General features: G+C 50.4%; 1 protein-coding gene across 3 annotated transcripts in view; it reads right to left on the bottom strand.

Annotated features, from left to right (window-relative positions):
• Positions 1-10,175: 10,175 nt before the first annotated feature.
• HHAT (hedgehog acyltransferase) overlaps positions 10,176-22,846 on the bottom strand; it is a 272,236-nt gene continuing 259,565 nt past the window's right edge. For all 3 annotated transcript variants that reach the window (XM_068165118.1, XM_068165116.1, XM_068165117.1), the window contains one exon: positions 10,176-10,576. In XM_068165118.1, coding sequence (XP_068021219.1) covers positions 10,485-10,576 — 92 coding nt within the window. In that variant the 3' untranslated portion in view covers positions 10,176-10,484. The remainder of the gene's footprint in view (positions 10,577-22,846) is intronic.

The following is a 22,846-nucleotide window of genomic DNA, read 5'->3' as shown; positions in this document are numbered from 1 at the left end:
GTGAGGAGAGGCTGAGGGAGCTGGGGTTGCTTAGCCTGGAGAGGAGGAGGCTCAGGGGAGACCTTATTGCTCTCTACAACTACCTGAAGGGAGGTTGTAGACAGGCAGAGGTTGGTCTCTTCTCTCAGGCAGCCAGTACCAGAACAAGAGGACACAGTCTCAGGCTGTGCCAGGGGAAGTTTAGGCTGGAGGTTAGGAGGAAGTTTTACACAGAGAGAGAGATTGCCCATTGGAATGGGCTGCCTGGGGAGGTGGTGGAGTCACCATCACTGGAGGTGTTCAGGAGGAGACTTGACAGGGTGCTTGGTTGCATGGTTTAGTTGGTTGGGTGGTTTTGGATGATAGGTTGGACGCGATGATCTTGAAGGTCTCTTCCAACCTGGTTTATTCTATTATGCTTCTATTGTATTATAAAATCCGAAGGAAAAGGACCTGCCAGAATCGAAGTGTCCATAGACACAGCTGCCACGAGGGGAAACTCCTGCAGCAGCACTGTCTGAGCAGCGCAAGATAGCCACAGCTTCACGGCAGGCAGGGTCACTCCAGTGGCAGGACCCCAGGGCAGGCAGGTCTGGGGAGAAGCCAGGTCCCAGTGCTGGTTTCCACAATTTCACCATGAACGAAGAGCGAGGCCAAGATGAGCCAAATGAGAGCGGAAAATGGGAGCGAGTGGAAGAATGGGAGAGGAAAAGGGAGCGAGTGGCAGAATGGGAGCAGAAAAGAGAGGGAGTGGCAGAATGGGAGAGGAAAAGGGAGCGAGTGGCAGAATGGGAGAGGAAAAGGGAGCGAGTGGCAGAATGGGAGAGGAAAAGAGAGGAAGTGGAAGAATGGGAGCCGAAAAAGGAGCGAGTGGCAGAATGGGAGCGGAAAAGGGAGCGAGTGGAAGAATGGGAGCGGAAAAGGGAGCAAGTGGAAGAATGGGAGCGGAAAAGAGAGGGAGTGGAAGAATGGGAGAGGAAAAGAGAGGGAGTGGAAGAATGGGAGCCAAAAAAGGAGCGAGTGGAAGAATGGGAGCGGAAAAGGGAGCGAGTGGCAGAATGGGAGAGGAAAAGGGAGCGAGTGGCAGAATGGGAGAGGAAAAGAGAGGGAGTGAAAGAATGGGAGTGGAAAAAGGAGCGAGTGGAAGAATGAGAGCGGAAAAGGGAGCGAGTGGAAGAATGGGAGAGGAAAAGAGAGGGAGTGGAAGAATGGGAGCGGAAAAGGGAGCGAGTGGAAGAATGGGAGCGGAAAAGGGAGCGAGTGGAAGAATGGGAGAGGAAAAGAGAGAGAGTGGAAGAATGGAAGCAGAAAAGGGAGCGAGTGGAAGAATGGGAGCGGAAAAGGGAGCGAGTGGCAGAATGGGAGAGGAAAAGAGAGGGAGTGAAAGAATGGGAGTGGAAAAAGGAGCGAGTGGAAGAATGAGAGCGGAAAAGGGAGCGAGTGGAAGAATGGGAGAGGAAAAGAGAGGGAGTGGAAGAATGGGAGCGGAAAAGGGAGCGAGTGGAAGAATGGGAGCGGAAAAGGGAGCGAGTGGAAGAATGGGAGAGGAAAAGAGAGAGAGTGGAAGAATGGAAGCAGAAAAGGGAGCGAGTGGAAGAATGGGAGCGGAAAAGGGAGCGAGTGGCAGAATGGGAGAGGAAAAGAGAGGGAGTGGAAGAATGGGAGAGGAAAAAGGAGCAAGTGGAAGAATGGGAGCAGAAAAGGGAGCGAGTGGAAGAATGAGAGAGGAAAAGGGAGCAAGTGGCAGAATGGGAGCCGAAAAAGGAGCGAGTGGAAGAATGGGAGCAGAAAAGGGAGCGAGTGGCAGAATGGGAGAGGAAAAGGGAGCGAGTGGCAGAATGGGAGAGGAAAAGAGAGGGAGTGGAAGAATGGGAGCGGAAAAAGGAGCAAGTGGAAGAATGGGAGCAGAAAAGGGAGCGAGTGGAAGAATGAGAGAGGAAAAGGGAGCAAGTGGCAGAATGGGAGCCGAAAAAGGAGCGAGTGGAAGAATGGGAGCAGAAAAGGGAGCGAGTGGCAGAATGGGAGAGGAAAAGGGAGCGAGTGGCAGAATGGGAGAGGAAAAGAGAGGGAGTGGAAGAATGGGAGCGGAAAAAGGAGCAAGTGGAAGAATGGGAGCAGAAAAGGGAGCGAGTGGAAGAATGAGAGAGGAAAAGGGAGCAAGTGGCAGAATGGGAGCCGAAAAAGGAGCGAGTGGAAGAATGGGAGCAGAAAAGGGAGCGAGTGGCAGAATGGGAGAGGAAAAGGGAGCGAGTGGCAGAATGGGAGAGGAAAAGAGAGGGATTGGAAGAATGGGAGTGGAAAAAGGAGCGAGTGGAAGAATGGGAGTGGAAAAGGGAGTGAGTGGAAGAATGGGAGAGGAAAAGGGAGTGAGTGGAAGAATGGGAGAGGAAAAGGGAGCGAGTGGAAGAATGGGAGTGGAAAAGGGAGTGAGTGGAAGAATGGGAGCGGAAAAAGGAGTGAGCGGAAGAATGGGAGCGGAAAAGGGAGTGAGTGGAAGAATGGGAGCAGAAAAAGGAGTGAGCGGAAGAATGGGAGCGGAAAAGGGAGTGAGTGGAAGAATGGGAGCGGAAAAGGGAGCGAGTGGAAGAATGGGAGCGGAAAAGGGAGTGAGTGGAAGAATGGGAGCAGAAAAAGGAGTGAGTGGAAGAATGGGAGCGGAAAAGGGAGTGAGTGGAAGAATGGGAGCGGAAAAGGGAGCGAGTGGAAGAATGGGAGCGGAAAAAGGAGCGAGTGGAAGAATGGGAGCGGAAACAGGAGCGAGTGGAAGAATGGGAGCAGAAAAGGGAGCAAGTGGAAGAATGGGAGCGAGCCCCAGCTGCTTTCTGGTCACTCTAAGGTGTTTCTAGACAATGTGTCCAGGGCCAATGCATCCTGGGCACAAAGCACCCTGCTAATCATAGCTCCCAAACCCAGCGGACTTCCCCCACGGGTAAATACCTGTGAGGGACCTCCGCCCCGGTGGGAAGAATGGGCGCCGTTTACCTGTCCCCAGGGGAAAGGGAAGGCAATTTCACACCTTGGAAGGCAATTGCATGCCTTTGTCTTTCCCCATTCAAACCTCCGCTGATGGAGGTAGAGGAAGGCGGTTTGGACCACCCCGTAACACAAGGTTGGAGGACTTCTGCTGCTAAAACTTGTGGGGGCCGCCTTGAATGGACATGCACTATATCACATGGTATCACACACAGTATCACAGTATAATTTAGGTTGGAAAGGACCTCGAGGATCATCAAGTCCAACCTATCAACACAGACCTCATGACTAGACCATGGCACCAAGTGCCACGTCCAATCCCCTCTTGAACGCCTCCAGGGTCGATGACTCAACCACCTCCCTGGGCAACCCATTCCAATGACGAACGACTCGCTCGGTGAAGAACTTCCTCCTCACCTCGAGTCTAAACCTCCCCTGGCGCAGCTTGAGACTGTGTCCTCTTGTTCTGCTGCTGGTTGCCTGGGAGAAGAGACCAACCCCCTCCCGGCCACAACCACCCCTCAGGTCTCCTCCAAAGTGAGTGAAACATACAGGGCAGGTCTCTTACATATTATCTTTTCCTTCCCCTCTTCTCCTGGGCATTGTTGGCATCCCTGAAAACATCTCATGCTTTGAGCTGCCAGTGTTTTCCCACCAGTCTTGGGAAGACCAAGTCAAGTTGGTCCATCCACAGTTAGCTCAAGCACAGGTGACATGGGCCGCTGGGACTCATCTCATTCTCAGATGCACTAGCAGGACCTGGGCTTAACATGATTACCTATGCTAGAAAAGGAAATCTAACATAGTTGTCTTCGTCTTTTCTTCCTGTTCTGTGCAACTGACGGAGGAACTGCTCCACAAGCAGCTGCTGCTGGAGCTGCTCAATTCGGTGCACACACACACACCAGCCCTGTGCGTCCGCATCTGCAGGGGGCTGGCAGAGAAGCTCACTGGAGAAGCTCCATCTCAGAGGTGCCCTAATAGAAGAGACAATCTATTGTAATGCAGATTTAGCCTCACTCCTGAAAGGTGTTACAGCCCCCGAGTTCTTCACAGGCTTTTCAGCAGGATTAAAATACATGCCTTGACTAACAAGCAGCCATGCGCTTGAGTTATTTTCACAGCAGTAACAGGCAGCACTGCTTGGGGAAGGGAGAAGGGAGACTATAAAGTGCAGACAGGAGAAGCTGTGACAGACCATGCATAGCAATCTCCTTGCTCTTCACAGCTCCTTGAGGAAAATCGTGCCAGAATGCCTGAGGGAAACAAGCCTCCCCTTAGCAAGTGTGAGCTCCAGCCGGCTGGAGGGTTAGCAGTGACAGAGGGTGTGCAAGAGAAAAGATGGGCCCCGTCTTAATGCTATGACTAATAACAAAATTGCTGCAGGGTTTCATAGTTAAGCTGTTTTCCTTCTGACCTGTGGTAAGCTGGTTATTCCAGCTAAACTGCTTTTAGCTCTCAGACGTGAAAGAGATACGCAAGCAAAGCCCAACTCGCCTCTAATCAATGTGGAATTAGAGCCACTTAGCATAATCTCACCATCCCCAGCAACGAGGATGGCAGGGAGGGCTTACTTAGCCAAGAAGGGGCTTAAGGGAAGAACTTGCTTAGCCAAGAAGGGGCTTAAGGGAAGAACTTGCTTAGCCAAGAAGGGGCTTAAGGGAAGAACGTGTCCCTCTGTGTGTGAGCCACTTGATTACTACAGCTCTGTGGTAGCCATGCAAGCCATGCATTGCGAGTTCCTATGCTTGCCAGTCACTGAGGCAGGTTTTCAAAATGCATCCTATCTGTCCAGCTCAGCTTTAGAGCCACCTACCTGAGGTTTTTCTGGTCACTGTGCTGTTGTGGCCTTTCGGATCTATCAGCAGTAGTGTTCCCTCCCACATCCCAGAGCAGAAGTGCCTCCCCTTTGGTTCAAAATGGCTAACGTCTTGACATCGGCAACTTCTCTTTGTTTCCTAGGTCCCTCAACTAGTTTTTCTTTAGTGTTTGGAAGTCTCTTTCTTCCCCTCCTCTCACCTAATTTTGGTAAGTGAGGTGTCTGCTTCAGGCTCTTCCAGGTCTCTGCACAATCCCATCTAACTTCCACCACTCACAGATGACTTGCTTGGAGAGTGGCACTTCTGGCTACCACACAGTTACATCAGGTGGCAGACGATGAGTCAGTTCTCAAGTCGTTCTGCAGAATGCCTCCAAGCTGAACATACAACTGACTACACACATTCAGAGTGCATCAGGCACAGCCTGAGCTCTTAAGAGAGCTCTGTCTGAAAACCAGGTGTGCCCCATGCCTTGCTTCCTGGAGCTCTCCAAGCAGAATGGAGCAGAAATGGTGTGAGCAGGCTTGTTCTTGCAGTACGTATTTCAAAACTGCAGGACAAAGAACCTCTGGGGAGACTGAAAGTCAAAGGAAATGGATTTATTTATAGAATAGAATAGCATAGAATAGAACAGAACAGAATAGAATAGAATAGAATAGAATAGACCAGGTTGCAAGAGACCTTCAAGATCATCATGTCCAACCTATCAACCAATCCAACCCACCTAAACAACTAACCCATGGCACCAAGCACCCCATCAAGTCTCCTTCTGAACACCTCCAGTGATGGGGACTCCACCACCTCCCCAGGCAGCCCATTCCAATGGGCAATCACCCTCTGTGTAGAACTTCTTCCTAACATCCAACCTAAACCTCCCCTGGCACAGCCTGAGACTGTGTCCTCTTGTTCTGGTCCTGGCTGCCTGGAAGAAGAGACCAACCTCTGCCTGTCTACAACCTCCCTTCAGGGAGTTGTAGAGAGCAATAAGGTCACCCCTGAGTCTCCTCTCCAGGCTAAGCAGCCCCAGCTCCCTCAGCCTCTCCTCACAGGGCTGTGTTCCAAACCCCTCACCAACTTCGTTGCCCTTCTCTGGACCACAAGGAATAGAATCTTTTTCTTCAATCATGCAAGCATACTTCATATTTCTGACTCTGGACCAGGACAGCAAGAGTCTTTATGAGGAGAGGCTGAGGGAGCTGGGATTGTTTAGCCTGGAGAAGAGGAGGCTCAGGGGAGACCTTCTTGCTGTCTACAACTCTCTGAAGGGAGGTTGTAGCCAGGTGGGGGTTGGTCTCTTCTCCCAGGCAACCAGCACCAGAACAAGAGGACACAGTCTCAAGCTGCACCAGGGGAAGTTTAGGCTTGAGGTGAGGAGAAAGTTCTTCCCTGAGTTGTTAGCCATTGGAATGTGCTGCCCAGGGAGGTGGTGGAGTCCCCATCCCTGGAGGTGTTCAAGAGGGGATTGGACGTGGCTACTTGGTGCCATGGTTTAGTTAGTCATGAGGTGTTGGGTGACAGGTTGGACTTGATGGTCTTTGAGGTTTTTTCCATCCTTATTGATTCTATGATTCTAAAGGGAAGCACCATGAGAAATGCATACTACTCCTGCTGACCATTCCCAGAAGGTTCCCGTGCTGAAGCCTCACCTTTCATCTACAAAAGTTTGTTTGCTCTTTAAACTTGCACCGTTAGGAAATGCATGTTCCATGCACTGCACCGGAAAAACACTCGGGGAGGGGTGGGGGGGGAGGGGGGGGGCAGGGGGATGAGAGAGAGAAAGCCTCAAACAATTTTACTTCAGAAATAAGCATAATCTGGGTGACCTCCAAGGTCATCACTATACTGGAGTAGAAAGTTCTGCCTGCCTACAAATGGGAAGGTAATCACCCCGTAGCCCCTTGCTGCATGCAATAATGGTAATCGATACGACTGCAGAAGAGACTCCATGGCTAATGCTAATTCCACTTAATTAGAAGCTTTCAGAAAGTTCCTGCCCTTAGCTCAGTTCTGCTGCAAACTGAGGGCCAATCTCAGATCCTTTTAGCAAAATCAGAGGCTGAGAGAACGTACTTTGTGGCTGACAGGTTCCCTGCAATCGCCCTGTGTCAATCCGGAGGGCCATGTCTCTGGCCAGGCTGTATTCAAGGTAAGCCTTGTTTTCAACAGCCCACGGTATCTCAAATGACTTCCAGGGGAAATTGGAGCATTCTCAGGGGGGTGGAGAGGTGGAATTGTTTTTGTAAACAACAAAGAGCTGGAGTTTGTGCTTTGAAACAGCAAGAGACAGGCTTCATCTCCGGATGAGTAGAGAGCTGAAGCCTCTGCCCTTGTTTCTTCAGGAATAAATGAAGGGGAAAAGAAGAAGGCTGCCATAGTTCTGAGCAGCAGAGACATCAGAAACACAGGCACTAAGATGAAGCCTAACTCAGGTCTCAATTTCTTGTTGAAGTGCTATCTCAGTTTCTTGTTGAAGGGACAAGCTATACCAGATTTGGCTTAATCTACACAAGTGATGGACAGTTGGATGCTAGATTTATCTCCCAACAGGCTGAAGTGGCTGCCAGACAGCAAGGAAAAAGTTTTGACAGGAATTCTGCTTTGAGTGTAGCATCTGCTCTTCAAAAAGACCCTCTCCAGGACTGGTGGTCTCCTGCCAGACCTAGGGGCAATGTCTAACTTTATGTGGCAGTTTAGGCTGGGTGCCTTCTGCTGCTGCCACACAAGCTACACCTCCGGTGTCCTGAGTGTCCAGCCCAGGGGGTGGACAGAGGAAGCTGTGTATTTCATACCCATAATATCCTGCTCCCTGTAAATCAGAATCACAGAATCACCAAGCTTGGAAGAGACCTCAAAGATCATCAAGTCCAACCTGTCACCACAGACCCCATGACTAAACCATGGCACCAAGTGCCACATCCAATCCCCTCTTTGAACACCTCCAGGGATGGTGACTCCACCACCTCCCTGGGCAGCACATTCCAATGGCAATCTATCAGCAAGGTCTCACACTTCCTCTTTCTTCCCTCACTGATCCCATGGGACATGCTCCCTATCTGGTAATGGAAGGGGTGTTATCTCAAGGCCTCTTGGGCCTGGCTGTGCCTAATATCAGGAGAAGGGGGAAGGGCAATCTCAGATCTGGCCAGCTGAGACTAGCCTAACAGTGGAGGGGGGGAAGAAAGAGCCCTGAGTGGTTTGGGTGTACTCTCAGGTGGGGAGAAGGGAAGTGCTGGGCAGCTTCTGGGTATGCTCCCAGGCAACCAGCACCAGAACAAGGGGACAGAGTCTCAAGCTGCACCAGGGGAGGTTTAGACTCGAGGTGAGGAGGAAGTTCTTCACCGAGCGAGTCATTCGGCATTGGAATGGGTTGCCCAGGGAGGTGGTTGAGTCATTGACCCTGGAGGCGTTCAAGAGGGCATTGGACATGGCACTTGGTGCCATGGTCTAGTCATGGGGTCTGTGTTGATAGGTTGGACTCGATGACCCTCAAGGTCCTTTCCAACCTAAGTGATACTGTGATACTGTGATACTGTGCTTTGGGATCTCTTTTGTCACTGTGCTTGTGGTTCTCTGTAAACCACTCACTGCTTTTCCACTGAAGCTTTCCATCACTTCTGCAATCTGTTTGTTTCAGTCTCTTGTTTTTCTGCCCCAGTGGGAGGCAAGGGAGGATCGGTCTCAACCTGGGACACTTCAGAAAGACTTAAGGACTTCTGGATGCTCCTCAATATTAGTTTAAAAGATGCCCCTTGTGCCAGATGGGAGGAGGGTCTCCTCTTCTCTCAGACATGAGCATGTGCTGAAGCACTCCCACAGCCCTGAGGGTGGCAGGCAGGCAGGAGCTTCCCAGCTCTGTGAAACTGAGCCTTTTGGCAACGCTGCTGCTGTAACTGGTCTGGCTGTGGACAAAGGAGACAGAGATGGGGCTTTGGTTAATGTGGGATACACAGCCAAGTTAGTGCACTCAGTTAGTACAGTGGTACTGGGCCATTCTGGGGCTTTTTAAAGGTCTTTAAAAGTAACTCTTAGGGCATCTTTAATATTGCAGGAGCTGATTGCCTGGACACCACAGAAGGAAGCAGACTGCACAAATTTGCCATTCAGCCAGACCTGGGTTATCTCCTTTCATAACAGAAAAATACAAAAGGCAGCCTGCACAGCTCCTCAGAAGATGGAATTCACCCCATAACACAGGTAATATCATATGCTCCAGCTCTAACACAAGGCAGGGAGCATTTTAAATGGTTGTATTTCATTAAAAAGAACAGCTGCTCTTTGATACCTGCCTCCCTGCTCCCTTTTCTTTAAAGAAACAAATAAAAGACTCAGAGGAAATACAATGTTGTTTTAAAGGCAAAATTTTACATGCAGACATTAAAGAGAAAAAGCAGAGTTTGCTACAGGAGGTAGAAAAGGAACTTAAGGCTGAACCTCTGCAGTTAGTGAGAATAGCAAAAGCCTTCTAACTTGTATCAGAAAGCAATCAAGAAGAGCTGATGAGCAGCACGCCCTTCATGGCACAGTGTTAAGTGCAGGACACAGCCCTGTGTGCCCTTCCACTCAGGCTCTGAGAGATTGGGCTTTTGGAATTCTTCAAAGTAGGAGACAATTTGTTTCTTCAGTTATCTCCAAAAGGCAACAAAACAGAGAGGGACCTGGGGGTGCTGATTGACAGCCGCCTAAACATGAGCCAGCAGTGTGCCCAGGTGGCCAAGAAGGCCAATGGCATCCTGGCCTGCATTAGGAATAGTGTGGCCAGCAGGAGCAGGGAAGTCATTGTGCCCTGTACTCAGCACTGGTTAGGCCACACCTTGAGTCCTGTGTCCAGTTCTGGGTCCCTCAGTTTAGGAAAGGTGTTGAGATGCTGGAAGGTGTCCAGAGAAGGGCAACAAAGCTGGGGAGGGGTCTGGAGCACAGCCCTGTGAGGAGAGGCTGAGGGAGCTGGGGTTGCTTAGCCTGGAGAAGAGGAGGCTCAGGGGTGACCTCATTGCTCTCTACAACTCCCTGAAAGGAGGTTGTAGCCAGGTGGGGGTTGGTCTCTTCTCCCAGGCAACCAGCACCAGAACAAGAGGGCACAGTCTCAAGCTGTGCCAGGGGAGGTTTAGGCTGGAGGTGAGGAGAAAGTTCTTCACAGAGAGAGTTGTTAGTCATTGGAATGTGCTGCCCAGGGAGGTGATGGAGTCCCCATCCCTGGAGGTGTTCAAGAGGGGATTGGATATGGCACTTGGTGCCATGGTCTAGTCATGAGGTCTGTGGTGACAGGTTGGACTTGATGATCTTTGAGGTCTCTTCCAACCTTGGTGATTCTGTGATACTGTAGAACCCCACAACCCATCAACAGATACAAAATACCTGTCCTGAAATGCATGTGCCCAACACACAGAGTCACAGGGAGGAGTTTTCTACATATTTTATTTTTTTTCAATAAAAATAACACCACTGGCAATGCTTCAGGATTGATCCCCACCCCTGGCTGCAGCCCAGCACTGCTCCTGGTTTAATTCCTGTGTTTGCAATCCACAATCCATTCACTGAGCTTTCGGTTTTAACACGTCGGCCAAAGGCTTGGTGTGGTGCATCCTCCTCCAGCTAAGATCTGCAGGGCAGGAAGGCCATCCTCCTGTCTTTACAGGGCAGGAAGGCCATCCTCCTGTCTTTACAGGGCAGGAAGGCCATCCTCCTGTCTTTACAAGCCATGGGTTTGCATCACTGCTAGTTGACAGCACGGGTCTGCTCCCATTCGATTCCAACCTGAGAGTAGCAGTAGAGGAACCCGAGAACAGTCAGCGTTGCCCAGGGCCAGCCTGTAAATAGAAAGACAGACAATCCCAGTCAGCATAATTAATGACTGCTTCAAGCACAAGCACTGCTGGAATGACCAAGTTAGGATGCTTCTAATTAATTTTATTAGCAAGTCAGTCTCAGAAGTGAAGCAGAGCCAGCCCACAAAGTTCCAAAAGGGAAATCAGGCTTCAGGGATATCTGACCCCTGCAGACTCAGTCTTTTCTGTTTTCAGGGGACTCAGCCTTTTCTGTTTTCAGGGGACTCAGCCAGCTTTGTCCCTGCTCTGCAGCTCCACTCGATACTTGCCACGTTGAAGAGGTCTGTTTCAATCCCCCCCTTTGTAGTGGCTTTACCCACTGAGCCCATCCCCGAACCTCTGCCGCCTTAAGCTGGCCGTGGCACTGCACAAAGGGATGCACAGCCACAGCTCAGCTCACTAAACAGCAGAACAAACCCAGCTACCTGTTCTGCAGAAAGGGTCTGGGGGGACCTCTGATTAAGGCTGTCTTTGATACCCTGCAGCAAGGGGTAAGAGTTGATGTGTGCACTCTGCAGCCCCGCAGCAGCTGGTGGGGTCAGAACAGCACTGTGCCGGTGCAGGGCAGGCAGCCCTATTTGCCTGATCTGCTCCTGCTAGATTGCTTGTCAACTAATAAGATGGCCTTCTCCAATATATAAAGTCTTTGCTGGGGAAATGACATGTTTTGCTGCTAGCTAAATTATTTTTAGTGTAAGTTGCTGTATTTTCACTTGACCTTCTAACAGCTAAAAGCAGTTAAGCAGGAGGTCACAAGCCCAAAGGTCTGTTGCTTTCCAGTGGAGTTGTGGGATCACTAGAGAAATCAGCATCTACAGACTGCTGGAATCAGGTGAACTGTTTTCTTGATACCTTTCCTGGCACCTCTATTCCCTGTTTCTATCCTTATCCTCTCCTTACAATTTATGACATTTCCACTTTACTGGCTGAAATCCTCAGCATTAGCCCCTAATGTTTTCCAGTGTGCTTTGTCTGGGGGAAGAATGCAAGGAGAAAGGTGCTTGAGGGGGTTTTTGGTGGCCTGGCCAAGCTGTCAGCCCATGGCTTGGACAGCAGCACTCTGAGCTGGGTTAGGAACTGGCTGGAGGCTGAGCCCAGAGAGTGGTGGTGAATGGTGCCACAGCCAGCTGGCAGCCAGTCAGTAGTGGAGTCCCCCCAGGGATCAGCGCTGGGCCCCATCCTCTTTAACATCTTTATTGATGATCTGGATGAGGGCATTGAGTCCATCATCAGTAAATTTGTGCATGACACCAAGCTGGGGACAGGAGTTGATCTGCTGGAGGGTAGAGAGGCTCTGCAGAGGGACCTCGACAGGCTGGACAGATGGGCAGAGTCCAAGGGCAGGAGATTGAACACATCCAAGTGCCAGGTTCTGCACATTGGCCACAACAACCCCATGCAGTGCTACAGGCTGGGGTCAGAGTGGCTGAGAGCAGCCAGGCAGAGAGGGACCTGGGGGTGCTGGTCGATGGTAGGCTGAACATGAGCCTGCAGTGTGCCCAGGCAGCCAGGAGGGCCAATGGCATCCTGGCCTGCATCAGGAACAGTGTGGCCAGCAGGAGCAGGGAGGTCATTCTGCCCCTCTACACTGCACTGGTTAGGCCACACCTTGAGTCCTGTGTCCAGTTCTGAGCCCCTCAGTTTAGGAAGGAGGTTGAGTTGCTGGAAGGTGGCCAGAGAAGGGCAACAAAGTTGGTGAGGGGCTTGGAACACAGCCCTGTGAGGAGAGGCTGAGGGAGCTGGGGTTGCTTAGCCTGGAGAAGAGGAGACTCAGGGGTGACCTTATTGCTCTCTACAACTACCTGAAGGGGGGTTGTAGACAGGCAGAGGTTGGTCTCTTCTGCCAGGCAGCCAGCACCAGAACAAGAGGACACAGTCTCAGGCTGTGCCAGGGGAGGTTTAGGCTGGAGGTCAGGAGGAAGTTTTACACAGCGAGAGTGATTGCCCATTGGAATGGGCTGCCTGGGGAGGTGGTAGAGTCACCATCACTGGAGGTGTTCAGGAGGAGACTTGACAGGGTGCTTGGCTGCATGGTTTAGTTGATTAGGTGGTGTTGGATGATAGGTTGGACACGATGATCTTGAAGGTCTCTTCCAACCTGGTCTATTCTATTCTATTCTATTCTATTCTTGGCCTCTACTCTTGGAGTGGACTCTGGTCTGAAGGAACCTGCTGGCATTACCCTGAAGAAGAGACAAAGAGAAGCCATAACCTTTCCACAGCATGATACTTGAAGAACAGCTTCTTCTGAAAGTATGTTCATGAAGTATTTGCAGGCTGGCTCTGTCCAAGCTTCAAGCTGGTGCCAGGCTAGCAGCTTTTTAATTTTGCTAATGTCCACTTGAGCCTTAGCTTAACAGCCTGGCTCGCTTCTCAATCCTGCCCTTCCCCTCCCCTGTGCTTTGAGAGCCTCTCCACCCTGGAACAGGTCCAGGAGAAGTTAATTTCATTTCTCCCCTCCAGGAAGAGCTGTGTGTCTGCTTCACAAACCACTAATTATGCTGTGCTTGTTTTGTGGTGAGATCCAGTCTTGTAACCTGGATGATTTTCATGGGGTCATTTACAAAGATTAACCTCTTGGCCTCACAACATTATAATATTAAATTTCCACACAGGAAAAAACAAACAAACAAACAAACAAACAAACAAACCCAACCAACCAACAAACAAATACCCACCCCTGCTTTGCTAGGGGTTTGGACTCAATGCCTTTTGCAGGTCCCTTCCAACCCCTAGCATCCTGTGATCTTCTGAAAAACAACCCCCCCTCCAAAACCCTCAGCTGCTGTACACCCAAGGGATTGTTAACAATAAAATTGTCTCCTTCTTCTTCAGGGGAATTAGGCTACTGTGGATTGGATTTCACCTCCAATAGCAAGCTAAAGTGCAGCTGTACTTTGTCTCTGATAAAACTCTACATGGAAGTATCACAGTATCACCAAGGTTAGAAGAGACCTCAGAGATCATCAAGTCCAACCTGTCACCCAACACCTCATGACTACTAAACCATGGCACCAAGTGCCACATCCAATCCCCTCTTGAACACTTCGAGGGATGGTGACTCCACCACCTCCCTGGGCAGCACATTCCAATGGTTAACTACTCTCTCTGGGAAGAACTTTTTCCTCACCTTCAGCCTAGACTTCCCCTGGTGCAGCCTGAGACTGTGTCCTCTTGTTCTGCTTGCCTGGGAGAAGAGACCAACCCCCACCTGGCTACAACCTCCCTTCAGGCAGTTGTAGACAGCAAGAAGGTCTCCCCTGAGCCTCCTCTTCTCCAGGCTAAGCAACCCCAGCTCCCTCAGCCTCTCCTCACAGGGCTGTGCTCCAGACCCCTCCCCAGCCTTGTTGCCCTTCTCTGGACACCTTCAAGTGTCTCAATGTCCTTCTTAAACTGAGGGGCTCAGAACTGGACACAGGACTCAAGGTGTGGCCTAACCAGTGTTGAGCACAGGGCACAATGACTTCCCTGCTCCTGCTGGCCACACTCTTCCTAATGCAGGCCAGGATGCCATTGGCCTTCTTGGCCATCTGGGCACACTGCTGGCTCATGTTTAGGCAGCTATCAATCAGCACCCCCAGGTCCCTCTCTGTTTGGGAGCTCTCAGCCACTCTGACCCCAGCCTATAGCTCTGCATGGGGTTGTTGTGGCCAAAGTGCAGCACCTGGCACTTGGACTTGTTGAATGCCATCCTGTTGGACTCTGCCCATCTGTCCAGTCAGTCGAGGTCCCTCTGCAGAGCCCTTCTGCCCTCTAACTGACCAACATCTGCTCCCAGCTTGGTGTCACCTGCAAATTTGCTGTTGACTGACTCAATCCCCTCATCCAGATCATCAATGAAGATATTGAAGAGGATGGGGCCCAGCACTGATCCCTGGGGTACACCACTGGTGCCTGGCTGCCAGCTGGATGTGGCACCATTCACCACCACTCTCTGGGCTCAGCCTCCATCCAGTTCCTAACCCAGCTCAGAGTGCTGCTGTCCAAGCCAGGGGCTGACAGCTTAGACAGCAGTTTGCTATGGGGGACGGTGTCAAAGGCCTTGCTGAAGTCCAGGCAGACCACATCCACAGCCTGCCCCACATCCACCAGGCAGTCACCTGGGCATAGAAGGAGATCAGGTTGGAGAGGCAGGACCTGCCCTTCCTAAATCCATGCTGGCTTCCCTGCTCCTGCTTGCCACACTGTTCCTGATGCAGGCCAGGATGCCATTGGCCTTCTTGGCTACCTGGGCACACTGCTGGCTCATGTTCAGCCTACTATCAACCAGTACCCACAGGTCCCTCTCTGTTTGGGAGCTTTCCAGCCACTCTGACCCCAGCCTGTAGCTCTGCATAGGGTTGCTGTGGCCAATGTGCATCAGCTGGCACTTGGACTTGTTGAATGCCAATGGCAAGCGGTGTAATAAAAACCTACCTATTTTGGCAGCAGTTGTGGTGGCAACTCTATACAAAGAGAGCCAGGAAGGTAAAACAGGAGTGAGTCTGGAGCTGCCTGCTTTTTGTGTTGCTCATTTTTCAAAGGGCACTTTTGGAAATCTTGCTAGATGTATAGTCTGCATTTTTGAATACTTTAAAGCTTTGGCATACAGAAAATGTGCCACTAGTAGCCTTCAGTTTGACTTGTTATCCCCTGCCAATGTATAAGAGATTTTGTAGAGCTACACAGGGATGTATGGGAAATCGTCCTTAGATGCCTTGGATTTATTGTAAGATTCCTAGGTAGTGCCCATGACCTGGGCTCAGGGAGCTGAACAAGGCTGCTATCATCAGGTTTGCAGTAAATCCTAGTATCATAGCATCATAGTATCAGTCAGGGTTGGAAGGGACCACAAGGATCATCTAGTTCCAACCCCCCTGCCATGGGCAGGGACACCCCACACTACATCAGCCTGCCCAGAGCCTCGTCCAGCCTGGGCTTAAACACCTCCAGGGACAGGGCCTCAACCACCTCCCTGGACAACCCATTCCAGGGCTTCACCACTCTCATGGGGAAGAACTTCCTCCTCCCCTCCAGCCTGAATCTCCCCACCTCCAGCTTCATTCCATTCCCCCTAGTCCTATCACTACCTGAGATCCTGAGCAGTCCCTCCCCAGCCTTCCTGTAGCCCCCTTCAGATACTGGAAGGCCACAATGAGGTCACCTCAGAGCCTTCTCTTCTCCAGACTGAACAGCCCCAACTCCTTCAGTCTGTCCTCACAGGAGAGGTGCTCCAGCCCTCTGCTCATCCTTCTGGCCCTGCTCTGGACACCTTCCAGCACCTCCACATCCCTCTTGGAATAGGGGCTCCAGACCTGGAGGCAGTACTCCAGGTGGGGTCTCAGCAGAGCTGAGCAGAGGGGGAGGATCACCTCCCTTGACCTGCTGGCCACACTTCTCCTGCTGCAGCCCAGGATCTGATTGTCTCTCCAGGCTGCAAGTGAATCCTCCTGGAACACAGGCAGTCTCCTTTACAGTCACAGGTGCCAGGGGCTGCATGCAGCAGATTACCTCCTCCTGGTCTGATTAAGATGGAATGGAAGGGGAAGGACCAAGTGAGCCTCTATGGCTGAGAGAAAAGGGGAGCTTTTAAAAAATGTAATCTTGTTATTCTAGGAGGAGCTGCAGAGATCCCAAAGCATTTCTTGCTGCATGGGTGGGAAGCAGCCTGTTCTGAGCCAGGGTGAAAGGGAGAGCATCTCTGCCCTGCTGGCTCTTCCTTGCCATACAGCAACATCATCCATGTCTGCCAAGCATGGGGAAATGCCTGTGGTGCTGTGCTGGGAGCAAATGAAGCAAACAGACCAGGCTCTTCTGTACAACCCTGTATTGGCTCCAGCCCATGCAAGATAAGTTTGCACAAGTGCATCCACACCTTAGAAGTGGCCCAAGGGCAGCCTGAAACAAGCAGGGGGTCTTTAAACTGTTTTCACTCTTCACTTCCACTTCAGGAGTGCATATAAAACAAACTTGTTGAAAAGACTTAAGAACTTGGTCTCCAGATGTGATGTTGTAAGAGTGACACATCAAGCAACACTAATCCAGCAAGGACACAATATCAAACTCTGCCCAGCACCATGACCTCTGTGTCGCCCTTGTATGTGACCTCTGAGCAAACAGCAGCATGAGCTGCTCTCTTACAAGGCAAATTCACAGGAGTCTTTCCTTTGCTTAACAGTTGCTCCTTGTAAACCCAAGCAGCCAAACAGTACTGCTGATTTTGGATCCACAGTTCTGAGGAAACACCTCCTTTTGCCTTTGCTGGCTCCTGTTTTGCTCCTACTCCCAAACATCATTCAAGGATCTCTTCTTTCTTGTGGTTCCCCAGCTTTACCTTATCATCCTAAACCACTGCATCCTCAGCTATGCTGTACTAATCTCCAAACTCTGCTTACCATGTGCCTTGTGTTCTAGATCAGGCTCACAGGATGTCAGGGGTTGGAAGGGACCCAAAGAGACCACTGAGTCCAACCCCCTGCCACAGCAGGACCATACACTCTAGCTCAGGTCACAGAGGAACACATCCAGACAGGCCTTGAAAGTCTCCAGAGAAGGAAACTCCACAACCTCTCTGGGCAGCCTGTTCCAGTGTCTGTGACCCTTACAATAAAGAAGTTCCTCCTTGAGTTGTGGTGGAACCTCCTGTGCCGCAGCTTACATCCATTGCTCCTTGTCCTATCTCAGGGAGCAAGTGAGCAGAGCCTGTCCCCTCCCTCCTGACCCCCAGCCCTCAGATAGTTATAAACATTTATTAAATCCCCTCTAAATCTTCTCTTTCCCAGACTAAACAGCCCCAGGTCCCTCAGCCTCTCCTCACCAGGCAGTGCTCCAGTCCCCTAATCATCCTCATAGCCCTCTGCTGGACCCTCCCCAGCAGATCCCTGTCCCTCTTGAACTGAGGAACCCCAAACTGAACACAGTAGTTAAGGTCTCACCAGGGCACAGTAGAGGGGGAGGAGAACCTTCCTCAATCTGCTGGACACCCTCCTCCTAATGTACTCCAGGATCCCATTGGCCCTCTTGGCCACCAGGGCACATTGCTGTCCCATGGATAACTTGTTATCCACCAGGTCCTTCTCCACAGGGCTGCTCTCCAGCAGATCCCCTCCTCACCTGTGCTGGTGCAGTTTATTATTCCTTCCCAGCTGCAGGACTCTGCACTTGTCCTTGCTGAACCTCATTAGGTTCCTCTTGCCCAGCTCTTCAGTCTGTCCAGGTCTCACCAGATGGCCTCACAGCCTTCAGCTGTATCAGCCAAGCCTTCCAGTTTGGTATCATCAGCAAACTTGCTGAGCAGACTCTCTGTCCCCTCATCAATGTCATTGATGAAGGTGTTGAACAGCACTGGACCCAGCACTGATACCTGGGAGACTCCAGTAGTCACAGCTCTCCAACTGGACCTGGGACCGCTGACCACCACTCTTTGGACTCTATATTGTAACCAGTTCCTAACCCACCTCACTGTCTGCCCTTCCATCCCACACTTCCAGAGCTTGCTCACTAGGATGTCACGGGAGATGGTGTCAAAGGCCTTGCTAAGGTCAAGGTAGACTACATCCACTGGTCTGCCTGCAGCTACCCATTCAGTTGTGGCATCATAGAATGCCCTTGGTAAATCCCCAGCTCCCTCAGCCTCTCCTCACAGGGCTGTGCTCGAGGCCTCCCCCCAGCCTTGTTGCCCTTCTCTGGGCATGCTCAAGAGTCTCAATGTCCTTCTTAAATTGAGTAGCCCAGAACTGGACACAGGACTCAAGGTGTGGCCCAAGCAGTGCTGAGTACAGGGCAGAATGACCTCCCTGCTCCTGCTGGCCACACTATTTCTCATGCAGGTCAGGATGCCATTGGCCTTCTTGGCCACCTGGGCAAGAAGACCCATGGATCTATTCTCCTCTTCCCAACCTCCCCTTTTTCCTGGGGAGGGGCCATCAGTTGATAGAGCAACTGCTAGAGTTTAGCTCCTGGTATATACCAAACACAGACAGGCCATTAAAAATACAGGAGTGTATATGTTATTTGCTGTAGCTTCTCTTCTTCAAACCCAGGATAATTTCTAATACTAGAAATCTTAGCCTAAAGGTTTATCAAGGCTCCTGTGTTTAAAATCTATTCAAGTGCTTAAATTCAGCTCTGGTGCTTTCCTAAACTCTTCCATGCTTCCAGTTCAGCTCCTGATATGTAAACTGCTGCTGCTAACAAACAGGCCTGGGGAAGAAGAGCTGATGCAGAGAATTGTAATGGCTTCTTGGCAGTTGTGTGGGAGCACTCAAACCAGGGTTATCAAACCACCTACAGCCATGCATTCAGGGATAACTGCAAGGGTGGTGAAGCAAGATGCAGTATGTAGAACACAGCAAAACCAATTGCAAAAGAATACATATGGCAAGCAAGTGACAGGCTTTTTTTGCTGCTACTCTTCTGCCTCCACATGTTGTTCTTTCTTGGCTGTGAAGAAACAGAGGCATGCCAGTGCCATGCTGAAGAACAAGCAACAAATTCTGCCAGCAAATGCACATACAGCCCTCAAAGTCTCAGCTAAACATCCTCATCTTCCACCCCATGTGAAGCAGATTCCCAGAGCCTGTATGTTCAAGAAGCCACCTTGTTGCATTATGAGCCTCAGCCAACAAAAACAGCTCCAGGCTGAACTTACTTTCTGCTATACATTTCCTTCCAGTGCAGGTAAGGTCCAAACACTCAGAAATCTAAGTGTTACTATACAATAGGAGGCATTTATAAGGAGAACACTGTAAGGACAACTCGGAAGCTGTCCCATGCAGCATCTGGAAACAAGAGTGAAGAGGACAAAGTCCTTAGCCACAAGTTCCAGACCTGAACTATAGCCAAGTACACTGGCAGTAACTGCAAAAGCTTCCTCTTTAGTAGACATGAAGTAGCTTCCAGCTAAAGACATTAACAGATGTCCAACATAGTAGCCTACTTACATGAACTTTAATGGTACCATCCTGGAGCAAGCTTACACTTGTGGCTTTCTAAGGAGTACTTATCCCTGCTGAGAAAAACCAGAAATGGACAGACAACAGTTCAAGACCATCATCTGCAGCACACTGTGACTGCAACTCACCGAGATTAGCATCACTGAGAGCAGAAAGCTCTCTTAAGTGTTTTTTATAATGCCAATGAGTTTTATTCAGCAGATAGATCACAGTATCACAGTATCACCAAGGGTGGAAGAGACCTCAAAGATCATCAAGTCCAACCTGTCACCACAGAGCTCGTGACTAGACCATGGCACCAAGTGCCACATCCAATCCCCTCTTGAACACCTCCAGGGACAAAGACTCCACCACCTGCCTGGGCAGCACATTCCAATGACCAATGACTCTCTCAGTGAAGAACTTTCTCCTCACCTCCAGCCTAAACTTCCCCTGGCACAGCTTGAGACTGTGTCCTCTTGTTCTGGTGCCGGTTGCTAGAGAAAAGAGACCAACCCCTTCCTGGCTACAACCACCCTTAAGGTAGTTGTAGAGGGCAATGAGGTCTCCCCTGAGCCTCCTCTTCTCCAGGCTAAACAGCCCCAGCTCCCTCAGCCTCTCCTCACAGGGCTGTGCTCAAGGCCTCTCCCCAGCCTTGTTGCCCTTCTCTGGACACATTCAAGTCTCTCAATGTCCTTCTTAAACTGAGGGGCCCAGAACTGGACACAGGACTCAAGGTGTGGCCTAACCAGTGCTGAGCACAGGGCACACTGACTTCCCTGTTCCTGCTGGCCACACTATTCCTAATGCAGGCCAGGATGCCATTGGCCTTCTTGGCCACCTGGGCACACTGCTGGCTCATGTTTAGGCAGCTGTCAATCAGCACCCCCAGGTCCCTCTCTGTTTGGGAGCTCTCCAGCCACTCTGACCCCAGCCTGTAGCTCTGCCTGGGGTTGCTGTGGCCAAAGTGCAGCCCCTGGCACTTGGCCTTGTTGAATGCCATCCTGTTGGCCTCTGCCCATCTGCCCAGCCTGGCAAGGTCCCTCTGCAGAGCCCTTCTGCCCTCTAACTGACCAACATCTGCTCCCAGCTTGGTGTCACCTGCAAATTTGCTGATGACTGACTCAATCCCCTCATCCAGATCATCAATGAAGATATTGAAGAGGATGTGGCCCAGCACTGATCCCTGGGGCACACCACTGGTGCCTGGCTGCCAGCTGGCTGTGGCACCATTCACCACCACTCTCTGGGCTCAGCCTCCAGCCAGTTCCTAACCCAGCTCAGAGTGCTGCTGTCCAAGCCAGGGGCTGACAGCTTAGACAGCAGTTTGCTATGGGGGACGGTGTCAAAGGCCTTGCTGAAGTCCAGGTAGACCACATCCACAGCCTGCCCTACATCCACCAGGCAGTCACCTGATCATAGAAGCAGATCAGGTTGGTCAGGCAGGACCTGCCCTTCCTAAATCCATGCTGGCTGGGCCTGAGCCCTTGGCCATCCTTCAGGTGCGCAGTAATTGCCACCAGGATAATCTGCTCCATCACTTTCCCTGGCACTGAGGTCAGGCTGCCAGGCCTGGAGTTTCCAGGTTCCTCCATCCGACCCTTCTTGTGGATGGGGACCACATTGGCCAGTTTCAGTCACCTGGGACCTCTCTGGTGAGCCATGACTGGAGGAAAATGATGGAGTGTGGCTTGGCCAGCTCATCTGCCAGCTCTCTCAGCACCCTAGGATGGATCCCATCCGGTCCCACGGACTTGTGAGTGTCCAAGTGGCTCAGCAGGTCCCCAACTAATTCCTCATGGATTTCTGGGGCATTACACTGCTCCCTGACCCCATATATGGGTTACAAAAGTGGCTTTTGTGTGTCCTTTCTTTTCCTGGAACTACAGTTTACCACTGATAAAATCATTTTACTTTCATGCTTGATGGCACTGAGGGAAGCTGTGTGTCAACAAGGATGTTCCTGAAGAATAAGAGATCGATTCAATCTATGATAAGGCCAAGGACACTGAGCATACTTCTTCCTATTAATCAGATAAGCTGGAAACAAATACTTTCATTGGTAGCTCAGAAGACAGGCCTCTCCTATAGCTTTTATGAAGCACCCACTAGCACAATCAATGATGCCCAAACTCTTTGCTTCATGTTAAGGTTGTAAGAAATAAAGCCTGCTGTGTTATTTACAACAGCCAGTCAATGCTCCGTGGGGGCAGGTACCCATGCTGGGTATGCCTGCCTGCATGGATTCTCCCTCTTGTCTTTGGAGCCAGAAACTCATTTAATGCTGCCTAACCATGACATTAGCAGCTCTCTAGATACTCTGCAGTGTAGATCAGGAGCATTGTTTCCCCTGCATATATATCACATGATGTAAGCAGGATGATGCTGGTAACTTCACTCTGTATTTCCTGGGAGGGTTTTGTGATGCTGCCTGACTGTAATTCTACCTTAAACATTTTTGCTTCTAAACAGAAGTTTCATAGCTATGCTTTCTGCTTCATCCATCAACACAAATCTTTGCCCTCTGCTAGTTTTCCAGCAGAGTCAGTCAGTGGAAAGAGAGCCTGAGATTTTAGGCATTACTCCTGGTCTCGTGTGTATCTATTTGACTCTGGGAGTAATTGAGCTGAAATCAAAAGAACTATGTTTGTGCTACTGCTGAATTTGAATGAACAGTGAAGACTTCTTAAACCTGCCTGGCACTATTTCTGCCACAGCTGCTATTAGGAAAGGAAAAGAAATCCAAACAAACAGATTAAAAAGGGTGAATCTGTCAGTCAGAAGCAGCATTGCTTCTCCCTTCCCAGGTCTGCAGCTGAGAGCTACACATAGGGGAGGTTTAGGCTGGAGGTTAGGAGGAAGTGCTACACAGAGAGAGTGATTGCCCATTGGAAGGGGCTGCCTGGGGAGGTGGTGGAGTCACCATCACTGGAGGTGTTCAGGAGGAGACTTGATGGGGTGCTTGGTTGTATCGTTTAGTTGGTTGGGTGGTGTTGGATGATAGGTTGGACACGATGATCTTGAAGGTCTCTTCCAACCTGGTTAATTCTATTCTATTCTATTCTATTCTATTCTATTCTATTCTATTCTATTCTATTCTATTCTATTCTATTCTATTCTATTCTATTCTATTCTATTCTATTCTATTCTATTCTATTCCATTCCATTCCATTCTATTCTATTCTATTCTATTCTATTCTATTCTATTCTATTCTATTCTATTCTATTCTATTCTATTCTATTCTATTCTATTCTATTCTATTCTATTCCATTCCATTCCATTCCATTCCATTCCATTCCATTCCATTCCATTCCATTCCATTCCCAATGTAAAATGAAA

This window comes from Melanerpes formicivorus, unplaced genomic scaffold (assembly GCF_026170545.1).
Source record: "Melanerpes formicivorus ecotype bairdi unplaced genomic scaffold, bMelFor1.0.p_v2 SCAF_84, whole genome shotgun sequence".
Classification (NCBI taxonomy): domain Eukaryota; kingdom Metazoa; phylum Chordata; class Aves; order Piciformes; family Picidae; genus Melanerpes; species Melanerpes formicivorus.
Note: the sequence above shows the minus strand (reverse complement) of the source record. Positions and strands in the feature narration are given on the sequence as shown.